General features: G+C 37.2%; 1 protein-coding gene across 1 annotated transcript in view; it reads right to left on the bottom strand.

Annotated features, from left to right (window-relative positions):
- The window catches only part of MALRD1 (MAM and LDL receptor class A domain containing 1), a 515151-nt gene extending 512503 nt beyond the window's left edge, over window positions 1-2648 (bottom strand). The window contains exon 1 of the mRNA XM_043884605.1: window positions 2471-2648. Coding sequence (XP_043740540.1) covers window positions 2471-2648 — 178 coding nt within the window. The remainder of the gene's footprint in view (window positions 1-2470) is intronic.
- Between the last annotated feature and the right edge of the window lie 11798 nt (window positions 2649-14446).

Raw genomic sequence — 14446 nt, 5'->3', positions numbered from 1 at the left:
AATATCATGTATACATATTTCATTCTGAAGATTTAGTCTTTCTAAATTTACTATCTTAAAAAAATACTGAGTTAAAATAATACATCCAAATATTCTGAAAATAGGACCATCATGTAAAATAAGAAAATTTTCAAAAAATTATTAATAGAATTAGTTGCATCTGAATTTTAACTGTGCCAATTTCACTTAAAAAATTATATTAATCCATTCTCTAGAGCTCACATTATTTGGATTTTAAAGAGGGTCATAGACTGCTTTTTTCCCCAAAAATGTGATTGCTTAAACATCATAATAAAGTTAGCTTTAGAAAAAAAAAACCTCATCTGTAAGTTTAGCTTTGCAAATTTTCAAGAGAAAAACTGCTTTGCTATCATGATTCCTCCACAATATTTTCCCTCTAGTGTGGCATACAAAAGAAACTCATGCTTTAAAGTGATTGTCAATTCTATCTACGGTTATCCCATTTTAAATAAAATACCAAAGTGGAACTTCTCAGAAATGAAAATGAAAAGCGAAAAAGCCAAGAGGTGACTTCCCCAGGGTAACATTTAAAATGAAATCTGTTTACTCGACAGATCTGTTCCTTCATGCTTCTCTCAGGCTGGGGTTATTAGAGTCTTTCATGCAGCCAGATCTTTCCTGCTCAGCAACTCTCCCCTTCTTTCGCATTAACCTTTTCCTCAAAGCAGAACCACTCATGTTATCAGAGCAATCGTGCTAAAGGAAGCTTCAGAGGGATTATTAATGGAAGGGACTTTGCACTTCAGGTCAAACCAGCCAAGTGGTTTTCCTTTGCTGCTCAAAGAATAAAATGGCTTCTGCCGGACCAGCCAAAGAAAGGGCAGTGCGTCCACAGGTGGCCTCTCTGGGTAAACTGGACAAATATAAATGAATCCCTCTCTTTCATTGCACTTTGTGTTTAATAGCTCCTAACAGCCTGATTGTAATCACAAACTGTAGGAGAAAAATCCCTCACCTTCTAAAGACAAGATTTTCAGTAACCACTTTTGTTTTTTGTAGTAACAACTGAATTTACAAATTCCAACAAAGCAAAGCAAATATGTAGAGCTTTATGTAGGAGAAGAAAATGAAGAATTTTGTAAGCCCTAATTAAGATCGTATCTGAACACAAAACAGAAAGTATGTTTGAGTAAACTGTTCTAAAATACTAGAGTTAGTGCCTCCAGGTATCTGAGGGTTACTACAAACCAATAATGGACCCATTTAATTGTATGAAAATGTTGTTTATAAAAGGTGACTGCTTGTAGGAATGGCACTCGTTCCACTAAGGAAATGCAGTCTATTTTCAGGATGTGATACTGTAATGGAAACTACAGAAACATACATGCCTTTACCAGTATCTTCCTAAGTGAACTTTTTATTAATGTTATACCAGGAGCATTTTCCCGCCAGGAAGATCAGTTTATTTCATTTTATAATTTCTTATAACAAATTGGAGGTTCAAGATCACACGATTAGTAGATAGTTGACCCAGGATCCAAATCAAGGCCCTGAACTCTCTAAAGCTTCCCCTCTTTCCTCTGCCTTAGAATCAAAGGATATTCATCAGTTATGCTCTGTGTACAACAGGTACCAACTCACTTGGTGGGAATATCATATAAGCAAAAACAAAACCTCCTCACTCAACCTTAAATTCATATTAAATATTCCCATACTATATTCCAACTTAAGCTCATAATTTCCATCACAGCATTTTAAAACTGCGTGACTAAGTTTTTTAAAAATCTTGTTTCATGGATAACAACATTAAACTTACCTTTTTGCATTTCACTCCCTCTTTATACTCAGTAAAAATTGATTCAAAATACATCCCATCAAGTAGAATCTTAGCAATTTGATAACATTTAAGTAGCGTTATTTTTATTTGTGGATCTGTTTAAGTTTATTTATTTTTAACTGGAGGATAATTGCTTTGTAATATTGTGTTGCTTTCTGCCACATATCAACACGAATCAACTATAGGTACATGTATTCGCCCTACTTCTTGAAACCCCCTCCTACTCCCACCATCCTACCCCGCCCCTCTAGACTGTCAGACCACCAGATTTGAGTTTCCTGTTATCATACAGCACATTCCACTGGCTATCTATTTTACATCACCAACTCGATGGACATGAGTTTGAGTAAGCTCCGGGAGTTGGTGATGGACAGGGAAGCCTGGCATGCTGCAGTCCATGGGGTCACAAAGAGTCGGACAAGACAGAGCGACTGAACTGATGATGCTTCAATGCTACTCTATGAATTCATCCCACCCTCACCGTCCCCACCCTGTGCCCATAAGTCTGCTCTTTATGTCTGAAAAAGAGTCTTTCAGTTTCTGATCGACACTGAAGTCATATAAATGAACTCTGTACAGAATCAGGCATCTAGCTGAGCTTCCTCAGGCAACTCAGCAGCCCCTGGATTAAAGGTGGACAGGACTTAGAGGAAGGAGAGAAAGGAAACTTACATTGCTGTTCATCGCTCATGTCACCACACTGATCTGTGAAGTCACACACATTGTCAAGAGGCAAGGAGACCCCATTGTCACACTGAAAGGTTCCGGTTCCTTGCTGAACCAGTGCGGAGATGAAAACACAGGAGATCCAAAGGACACACAAAGCTTCATTCTTTGGAAAAGCTAACATTCTGGCAGAGGAACATCACTTGACATGTTTCTTAGAGATCAGGCAGCTGTAACAGGTGAGTCCATAATTGGAAACATCCTTTTTCTTTTCTCTGTTCTTTAATTTCCAGGTTTACCTCTTATGACTGGAAACTATTGGTAACTATCCACAACTCTTAACAAATGAGTCCCAGACAGCTCATTTACTCTTTCAGAGGAGTGTCTTTAGAAAATATTTAACTAAACAATTGCATCATTTCTATATCTAACTAAGCATGTATGTTTATTGCCCTAGTTATACCATGTTCAAACAGTTTAAGCTCTTATAATCATGTTATATCTTGAAAGAAAAAAAATTCTTTTAAAAAAAGAGCAGGCACATAAATGGGAGGAAAACCACAGCAAAGTAAAAAGCAACATAAAAATGCTCTATATGAATTCCTATGCTTAATCATGTTCATGCAATTCAGAACATTGTCATGAAAACTTATTCAAATATTTCAGGGCCAATTATTAGAACTATTTCATGAGAATGAAATTCTTGTCCTTTATCACTGAATGGAAACTTTGCACTGTTTGTTGAGATAAACTGAAAACACAGGATTTTTAAAACCAAAGGGACATTGGAGACCATTATTTTCCAAATCACGTTATTTGGACTCAAGAAAGTTAAGGTATATGTATGAGGAAATACAGTAATCTGGTGTTAGAAACTGGAACTCAAATATCCTGCTGCTGAGTGCAGTGGTCTTTCTTCTGTAGTATGTGGATTTTCCTGTTAATTCATCTTAATTTGCTTTTTACAAGTGAAACGTACAATTTCAAGGTGATAGTCACAAGGAGCAGTATACTCAAGTTCAGAACACTTGAACTTCATGTTATAAATAATAATTCTGTGAAGCTGAAAAATAGAAATCATATGAAGTTGATTATTCAAAATAGTCTTTTATATTTGATTTATTAACAGCATATTAAAGTTCTTTTGAACTACTTTTAGTTTCTGCAATATAACTTCAAGAGATGAAAACACAAAGACTATATGAAGTGACTGAAGAATGTAGGGTGAGAAGAATCACAGACCAGGAACCAACAACGTACCTATGCTTTTAAAGAGGATACAAGGAAAGCAAGATTTTTTCACATATTCAAAGAAAAAAGGCCCAATAAACATATAAAGTTCTACAGTGTGATTATTCCAGATTCTAGGAGAAAAATTCATAATTTTGTCCTATTATTAAACACTTCACACAATTTAGCATTTCCTCACTCTGTGCTTTGTTCTATTTCAGAAATATTTATTCTCCCCACCTCTCTGCTCAGATTATATTTTCCAGGCTTTCTCTTCATGCTGATAATTTCAAGTATCATCTATACATTGTTGTCTCCCAAGTCCATATCTGAAGCCCTGATACGACATGCTGAAAGTGAAAGTGAAAGTCACTCAGTCCTGTCCGACTCTTTGCAACCCCATGGACTGTATCCATGGAATTCTCCAGGCCAGAATGCTACAGTGGGTTGCCTTTTCCTTCTCCAGGAGATCTTCCCAACCCAGGGATCATGCCCAGGTCTCCCACATAGCGGGCGGATTTTTTACCAGCTAAGCCACAAGGGAAGTCCAAGAATACTGGAGTGGGTAGCCTATCCATTCTCCAGCAGATCTTCCCGACCCAGGAATCGAACCGGGGTCTCCTGCATTGCAGGTGGATTCTTTACCAACTGAGCTGTGAGGGAAGCCCACAATATGACATGCTACTCAAACCTGTATTTTAAGTCTTCTTCCTGAGTATATATACACATACACACAGCACATAGACAGACAATGTGACTTCTCTACTTGCGTCAAAAACTAACCTCATCTTCCTTTCCCCCACCCACCCAATGAGCCTTTACTCCCATATTCTATATTTCAGTGAACAGCACCATCTTGCCAAGCCAGGAACTGATATGTTGGTCCAGGACTACACTCACTGCCTATCCCTCAATCATCAAATCTCATGAATTGAATTCCATATATGTCAAGTGAAGACTCCATCAGTTCTTATTTCAGCAACACCCTGAACCAGATGTCTCCTATCCACAACTCATTTTCCATTCTTCAGACAGAGTGATCATTTTCAAAGCATGAGCCACTCCTACTTATTTCCATCTGAAATAACTGTAAGTGCCATATGCCCTAGCAGTTTACCTGCTGCAGTTCCCTGCTGATTGAATCCTCCTCTGTGTTCTCCATCACAATTTTGCTTAACCATGACCCTGGCAGTTTTCTGAACATGCATTTCAAGACTCCAGATTTGAGATCTCCTTCCTATCCCAACCACCAGATGCATACTAATTAGTCTTTAGTTTTCCAATTTTGAAAAATATCTTTGAACTATCTTGACTTATTTTCTCAGGCTGAATTAAGTTTTGTTCCTGGGTTGTCTCTCATAGTCTTCTGCTCTCACTAATCTTAAATATTTCTGGGTCTGGTGTGGTCACTGACGTTTACTTCAGTGATTCTTTCACGAGTCTATAAGACTAGTGCTGGACTGTGACTTTCTCACTATTGTATCATGAGTTACTAGCAAGGTCCTGGCAGATAGGTCAGTAAGTAATTCCTTATTGAATGTAATTTAGGAGGGCTTACCATCAATAACCTCAGATATGCAGATGACACCACCCTTATCACAGAAAGTGAACAGGAACTAAAAAGCCTCTTGATGAAAGTGAAAGAGGAGAGTGAAAAAGTTGGCTTAAAGCTCAACATTCAGAAAACTAAGATCATGGCATCTGGTCCCATCACTTCATGGCAAATAGATGGGAAAGAGTGTCAGACTTTATTTCTGGGGGCTCCAAAATCACTGTAGATGGTGATTGGAGCCATAAAATTAAAAGACGTTTACTCCTTGGAAGGAAAGTTATGACCAACCTGGACAGCATATTAAAAAGCAGAGACACTACTTTGCCAACAAAGGTCTGTCTAGTCAAGGCTTTGGTTTTTCCAGTGGTCATGTATAGATGTGAGAGTTGGACTGTGAAGAAAGCTGAGTGCCGAAGAATTGATGCTTTTGAACTGTGGTGTTGGAGAAGACTCTTGAGAGTCCCTTGGACTGCAAGGAGATCCAACCAGTCCATCCTAAAGGAGATCAGTCCTGACTGTTCATTGGAAGGACTGATGCTGAAGCTGAAACTCCAATACTTTGGCCACCTCATGCGAAGAGTTGACTCGTTGGAAAAGACCCTGAGGCTGGCGGGGCAGGATTGGGGGCAGGAGGAAAAGGGAACGACAGAGGATGAGATGGCTGGATGGCATCACCGACTTGATGGACATGAGTTTGAGTAAACTCTGGGAGTTGGTGATGGACAGGGAGGCCTGGCATGCTGCGATTCATGGGGTCGCAAAGAGTCGGATACGACTGAGCAGCTGAACCGAACTGAACTGAACCATCATTTCAACTTTTGCTAGGCACATGTAAATAAATGCAAGAGGTGAAGTTTTTAGTGCCTCTACATAAAAGGCATATAATTCTTTTGTTCAATGTGGCTTTTTTTATTTCTAAATCTTGTGCTATTTTTAAAGGTCCTTTAGATTTTGAAATTGCAATTTTGTGTTGCATTGGCAATACACTCCACCATCCCCCTACACTAAATAAGTAAAGACATGTATCATGTCAAAACTCATTCCGGATTTTCCTTTTCAAGTAAGGAAGACAAGAGAGAATAGAAATGAAAGAATGTTATAAAGAAGAAAAAAGAATAAGCAGAAGAGTGTAAAAAGGCATGAAAGCATAAAAACATTTCAATTTTATATTCTAACTCTGAATTCAGGTCCCTTAACATTTTATATGATCACTATTTTCCATTTACAAAAAAGTTACATATTCCATTGCTGTCATACCTGTTTATTGCCTAGTTTCAACTGGGAAACTCCTTTATTAACTGTTACTGTCTACTAAAACTAACATTACTCTGTAATGTTTCAAGTGTCATTCATCATTTAGACAAGAAATGAACTAGAATAGTGGCACACAAAGTATATCAGTATAATCCAGTACATAAATCAAGTTTATATTTTGTGGCCAAAAGGTAAAATTATATTCAAATGATAATATGTTTAATCACCTTTTTTCTACATATACCAAAAAGGATATAAATTGATACTGGTAGCACCAGGGGTTGTTTTTATCTAGTTTACTGAGGAAAAGGACAAGTCTTAGAGATCCAGTGCTCCTACACTGGGTTGGGTCTATTATATACACTGTTTCATTATATCCAAAACATCTTGCATTGTTCCCTAGATCTAAATTTAAAAAATAGTACTCAGTTGTCCAAGATCACATGATTATTAAATGATGGTACCTGGATTAGAACTCAAGAGAGATGAGTTTTAAAATTACATAGTTGGCAATAATTGTTCAATAATTTCATAAGGCAATATAAAGGTGAGCTTTCCAACAGGAAAAGTGACAGAATATTCATTTTAGAATGACATATCATTCTAGCTTTTTTAAAAGATTGAGAAGCTACTTTACACAAGACTTTGGGGGTGGGGGTTAGGAAGATACAATGGAAAAAAAAAAAAGACAAATGTCCCTAACTTAAAAGAAATTACAACTTGGAAAGGTGATATGAGACATTTAAAAAAATGTACTCACACTGATTCTAATTTTGGCTAAAAAGTGGTAGGTCATGCTTTATATTTAAAAAGCAGCATTCTCAAAATACAAGAAAGTTAGATGATGGACGGAGTGGAATATAAACTGCTTTAAAATACATAAATGGATCCTGAACCTATAAAACTCAAAGAAAATTCCCAAGAGTTGTAAGGGAAATAGGAAAAAGGAAATAGCACTAACTCAGAATTTATTACTGAAAGATGGTCCTAAAGAATATTTTAAGGAAAATTTCAGATGAGTTCAAAATAATGACTGAAAGAAGGTATAAGATGCACGAAGAATGCGTGAGAAAGCACTTGCTCTATTACAGATTGAAGTGACCCATTACCCTAATCTTGAAAGATGAACTGAGAAAGGTCATAAAAAGACTTGGATTTATATAACATAGGGAAATACAAGTGCTATCACTGCAGAAATCCAGAGGAAGAATAGGCTAGGAAATAAATTCCTGACACCTTCAATAAGGATTCCCATAGGTTGTGATCATCCAAATAAAAACTCGGTGAAAAATTAACTGACAAGTCACAAAGAAGTCTATATAACTCAGGGCCATCACAAATAATCAAATAAACAAAGGTGTAATTACACACACAAAGTGTCACACACTGGAATTATGTAATAGTGAATAAAAATTATTTATCAGAGATTTTAAAAGATTAAATTTTTAAAACAAGCACAAGGAAAGAGACTAAGCATGATTTTGTAAAAGTGCCCAGGAAAAAATATAATCATTGAGAATGAAAGCAAAGTAGATGGTAGAAGCAGGAAGAAAGAAAATGAATAAAAAATTTAGTGAACTGGAAGATAGATTTTTTTTTTAAATATACAAAATGCACCATAGAGATGTATGCAAATATTTTAAGGTATAGTTTAAGACCCTGGAACATAGAATGGTAGAGTCCAACATATGACTAAATGAAACTTATAGGAGAGATTAAAAACAGAAATATAGACAGGCAATATTTGAAGTAAAAATTTTCCAGAAAAGAAGAAGGTCATGAACTAGTAACCCTTCCGATTCCTCCAATTGTCTACAACCTCTTCTAGAAGACAGAAGCAGAGGGAATGCTTCCTAACTTATTCTATGAGGACATGCATGTGTGCTCAGTTGTGTCCCATTCTTTGTGACCCCATGGACTGTAGCCTATGAGGCTCCTCTGTCCCTGGAATTTTCCAGGCAAGAATACTGGAGTAGGTTGCCATTTCCTACTCCAATTCTATGAGGACAGCATTACTGTATTACCAGACAAAAGACAAAAGAAGAAAAGTTACAAACCAATCTCTCATGAACACAGATGTAAAAATCCCCAACAAACTGAAGGCAAATCAAATTCAGCAATGTATAAAAATAAGTGTGTGTGCATGCAAGCTAAGTCACTTCAGTCATGTCCAAACTATATGCCACTCTATATATTACCAAGTGGAATGTATTCCAGATGTGTAAAATTGGTTCAACATTCAAAATCAATTAATGTAATCCATCACATCAACTGTCTATAAATAAGAAAAGTTATGATTATATCAACTGATGCAAAAAAAGTATTGGACACAATCCAACATTAATTATAATTTTAAAAACTCTCAGAAAACCAGGAATATAAAGAAATTATCTTCTTGATGAACATCTACCAAAACTCCACAGCTAATATCATACTTAATGATGAGAAACTAGGCCTTTTCTCCCTAAGATCAGAAACAGGCAAGAATATCCTCTTTTCCTATTCAGTATCATACTGAAAGACCTACATAATGCAGTAAGGAAACACACACACAAAAGATATACTAATTGGGAAGGAAGAAATAAAACTGTTCAATTATTTTGACAATTTTACATGTAAAAAAAATTTTTTTAAATCACATATTAAAAAAACCCTGAAACTAACAAGTGACTACAGCAAGGTTACAGGATCCAGGTTTAATATATAAGGTAAACCACTTTCCTATATGATTGTAATGGAAAATTAGGCTTTGAAATTAAAAACACAGAAATATTTTTATTAGTATCCAAGGAATGTACAAATATAAATCTAAAAACATATGCCTAAGAGTAATATAAAGAAACTTATAAAGTTTTTATCTAAAAAAATCAAAGAAAATTTGAATAAATGGAGAAATATCCCATGTTTATGGATAAAAAGACAATGTTAACAGTTTTTCCCAACTTCATGTATGAACTCAACACAATTCCAATAAAAATTCCACCAAGTTATTTTATGATATTCACAAAACGAGTCTAAAGTTCATATGAAAAGGCAAAGACTCAGAAAAATCAATACTGAAGAACATTTGAGGGCTTCACAGTGTGAATATATCACCTCATTGCAAAAGTTAGTATAAAGCTTTAGTAATCAAAACAAGGTGGTACTGGTTAAAGAAGAGTTAAATTAATCAATGGAACAGAATGGAGAGCCCAGAAATAGATCCACACAAATACAGTAAGTTGGTTTCTGACAAAGAAGCAGAGGCAATTCAGAGAAAGAATAACCTTTCCAACAAATGTATTGGAACAACTGGATATCCACACAGAAAAAAATATTAATATTTTTTAAGATATTAACATATAAACACAGACTTTAGAGCTTTCACTTTCATTAATTCAAAGTAGATCATAAACCTAAATGTAAAAAGTTTAACTATAAAGTGCATAAAATAACATAGGGGAAAATTGAGGTGACTTTGGGCTTGGCAATGATTTTTTACATATAATATCCAAAGCACTATATATAAAAGGGAATAAATACGTAAGTTTGATTTTATTAAAATTAAAAATGTCTCTCTGAAAGACTAAGTGAATGAAAAGATTAGCCATAGACTGGGAGAAGATCTTTTTCGGTACATTATCTGATAAAGGTCTTAGGTCTAAAATAGCAGAGAACTGTGACATTACCAAAAATTAAAAAAAAAAAATCTAATTCAAAACTGGACAAAAAGAAAAAAAAAAAAAACTGATTAGAGACTTCAACCCAAAACCTGAAACCATAATATTCCTAGAAGAAAGTATAGGGTGTGAGCTTCTGGACGTTCATCTTGGCAATGTTTGTTTGTTTGTTTGTTTTGGGTTTGACATCAAAAGCAAAGGCTGCAAAAGCAAAACTAAACAAGTGGGGCTAGATCAAACTAAAAAGCTTCTGCAAAGCAAAGGAAACCATCAACAAAATGAAAAGGCAGTCTGTGGAAATGGGAGAAAATATTTGTAAATCAGATAAAGGGCAAATATCCAAAATATGTTTTTTAAAAAAAACTTGCACAACTTAATATCAAAAATAATAATAATAATTCAACTTTAAAATGGGACAAACCAAATAAACATTTTTCCAGAGAGGATGTAGATAAGACCAAAAGGTCCATGAAAAAGTGCTTAACATCAATAATCATCTCGGAAATGCAGATCCAAATCACAATGATGTATTACCTCACACCTGTTAGAATGGCTGTCTTCAAGAGACAGGGGAAAATAAGTGTTGGTGAAGATGTGGAAAGAAGGGAACTCATGCACACTGTCGCTGGGAATGTACAGCCACTTTAGAAAGCAGTTATGTGGTTTTCTCAGAAAATTAAAAATACAAATACCATATGATCCAGTAACCCCACTTCCAGGTATGCAGTCAAAGGGAATGAAAATGGGATACTGAAGATGTATCACACTCCCATATTCACTGAAACATTATTCACAATCATCAAGTTACAGAAGTAACCTAAATGTCTCTCAACAGATGAATAATGGATTAAGAAGAAATGGTACGCGTACACGTGGAGTATTATTCAGCCTTGAAAAAGAAGAAAATAGTGCCAGTTGGGACAACATGGATAGACCTTGAGGGCATTATGCTTAATGAGCCAGACAGAGAAAGACAAATAATATATATCACTTGTATGTGGAAAAGGCTGAACTCATAGAAATGGAGAATAGAGTAGTGATTACAAGGGACTGGGGAAGGGGGAAAATGAGGAGAAGGTGGTCAAAGCTTATGAACGTTGACTCAGAAGATGAATAAATTCTGGGGATATGATACACAGCATGGTAATTATGGTCATTATTATTGCATGACATAACAGAGGTGTTTGCTAATGTGATGGCAGTCATCACTTTTCAATATTTAAGTGCATCAACTCAACATGTTGTATATCTTAAACTTACACAATGTTATACATTAAATTATATTTCCATAAATCTGGGGGAAATTTTAATGTGGGAAAATATGAATAGATACCTCACCTCAGAAGATATACAGATGGTAAATAAGCATATGAAAGGATAATCAACATGTGTTCAGAGCATTGTGAGTTAAAACAATGATATAATATTACACATCTGTGAAAATGGCTAAAATCCAAAAAAGGAGAAAGTCTCATCCCCTGTAGATGGGAATGCAAACTGGTACAATCACTTTGGAAGACAGCTGGTAATTTCTTGCAGAATTAAACATATTCTACCTTATAACCCTGTAATCACATTCCTATTTAACCAAATTATTTGAAAACTGTGTTCATACAACTTATTTATAACACTTTATAAAATCACCAAAAGCTAGAAATTATCAAGATGTCCTTCAATATCCAAATTATTAAACAAATTGCAGTATATCTATACAATGGAATAATATGTAGTGATAAGAAATAAACTATGAAAAGACAGGAAATTAAATACTTAAAGAAGTAAGTCTGAAAGCTATACATGATTTGATTCCAACTATATGACATTTTGGAAAAGGCAAAACTATTGAGATAGTGAAAAGACAAGTGGTTGCTCCTGCTTCAAACTCAGCTCAGTTCAGTTGCTCAGTCATGTCTGACTCTTTGTGACCCCATGAACCACAGCACGCCAGGCCTCCCTGTCCATCACCAACTCCTAGAGTTCACCCAAACCCATGTCCATTGAGTCAGTGATGCCATCCAACCAGCTCATCCTCTGTCACCCCTTCTCCTCCTGCCCTCAATCTTTCCCAGCATCAGGGTCTTTTCAAATGAGTCAGCTCTTCACATCAGGTGGCCAAAGTATTGGAGTTTCAGCTTCAACATCAGTCCTTCCAATGAACACCCAGGACTGATCTCCTTTAGGATAGACTGGTTGGATCTCCTTGCAGTCCAAGGGACTCTCAAGGGTCTTCTCCAACACCACACTTCAAAAGCATCAATTCTTCGGCGCTCAGCTTTCTTCACAGTCCAACTCTCACATCTATACATGACCACTGGAAAAACAATAGCCTTGACTAGACGGACCTTTGTTGACAAAGTAATGTCTCTGCTTTTTAATATGCTGTCCAGGTTGGTCATAACTTTCCTTCCAAGGAGTAAGCATCTTTCAATTTCATGGTTGCAATCACCATCTGCTGTGATTTTGGAGCCCAGAAAAATAAAGTCAGCCACTGTTTCCACTGTTTCCCCATCTATTTGCCATGAAGTGATGGGACTGGATGCCATGATCTTAGTTTTCTGAATGCTGAGCTTTAAGCCAACTTTTTCATTCTCCTCTTTCACTTTCATCAAGAGACTCTTTAGTTCTTCTTCACTTTCTGCCATAAGGGTGGTGTCATCTGCATATCTGAGGTTATTGATATTTCTCCCAGCAATCTTGATTCCAACTTGTGCTTCTTCCAGCCCAGCATTTCTCATGATGTATTCTGCATATAAGGTAAATAAGCAGGGTGACAATATACAGCCTTGATGTACTCCTTTCCCGATTTGGAACCAGTCTGTTGTTCCATGTCCAGTTCTAACTGTTGCTTCCTGACCTGCACACAGGTTTCTCAAGAGGCAGGTCAGGTGGTCTGGTATTCCCATCTCTTTCAGAATTTTCCAGTTTATTGTGATCCACACAGTAGCTTCCAACTCAAGATCAACCAAATAAAGTTAAATATGCACCCCCCCCCCAAGCCAATCAGTAACATGACTCACTTTTTATTAGCTGGTCCACCTCCAGCTTTCTGATGGCAACAACATCCACCAAGTCACAACTAAAGCCCTCCCCTTTCCTCTTTATGGAACTTCCCCGCTTCTCTGCCTGCCTTTGAGTCTGTGCAAGTCATGCACTGACCCTTGCAATACCAGGCTTGGAATAAAGAACCTCTGTGTGTTCTCATTTGGGTGGTCTTCATTTATGTTCACATTGGCAAGAATGTTAACATCCCTTCCCCTGACACCCCTTCCCTGCTGCCTTCACTCTAGTTGTTCTGCCCATTCTGGCAGAAGGGATGCATCAACTCAGAATTACAGAGATGAAAGCACAGTAGATGTGTTTAAAGTATAGATATTGAGTGTGTCCAGCAGTTTACAATGATTCTAGCAACTAGCTGCTCTTTTCATTAACACCATAGCACTGCCAGCTTGTGTAGGGGACAGAGCCAGTACACCTGCTGAGAGTGGCTCATGGCCAATCCACAGTTATACACACAACAAGGATTCCCCACACATCCCATGACTCCAAGGTGGAGGGGAGAGGTCAACAGCAGGCCAACCCCCTCCCCCATCCATGATGCTATTACACTATGTTCTGAGGATTCAGGGCACTCTTCAGAGCAAGAATCCTCAGGGGCCTCCACATGGAGTTTTTTCTAGTTGGAGGATAACTGCTATACATCAGCATGAATCATCAGATATACTTATGCCCCCTCCCTCTTGAACGTCTCTCCCACATCCCACCCCAATCTACCCCTCTAGGTTGTCACGGAGCACTGGTTTGAGCTCCCTGAATCATACAGAAAATTTCTGCTATCTATTTTACATATGGTAATGCGTATGCTTCCATGAGGTTTTTTTGCCCAGACAGTGTCCTGAGCTTAAAATAGCAGGCCTGCCCTGGGTGGACATCTCTGGAGCTTTGCCGCTGTAACTATTCAGCACCTGTCTCCTGCCCAGCCATGCCCACCCATGCCCACCCTCACTCTTCCACTCCTGGGCTCTCACTTTGAGCCCTCAACTGCTTCTAAGGACCTGCAGGGCACCAATAAGCACTTAGCGGTAACCATCCAACTCTGTCACCTTTGAAAGCTTTGTGTTCCCCCAGTCTTTCAAATACCCTAATGGTTGCATCCTTGAGGGCATTGATTTCCCAGGTCACTTTTGGTGAAATCATTAGCAGGTGGGCTATCACCAAGTAACTGTCAGGGATTATTTTGCCCTGCAAACCATTCAGAGTGGCGTCCATTTCACCGGCAAGGTCACAAGT

The sequence above is a fragment of the Cervus elaphus genome, chromosome 23 (assembly GCF_910594005.1).
Source record: "Cervus elaphus chromosome 23, mCerEla1.1, whole genome shotgun sequence".
NCBI lineage: Eukaryota > Metazoa > Chordata > Mammalia > Artiodactyla > Cervidae > Cervus > Cervus elaphus.
Note: the sequence above shows the minus strand (reverse complement) of the source record. Positions and strands in the feature narration are given on the sequence as shown.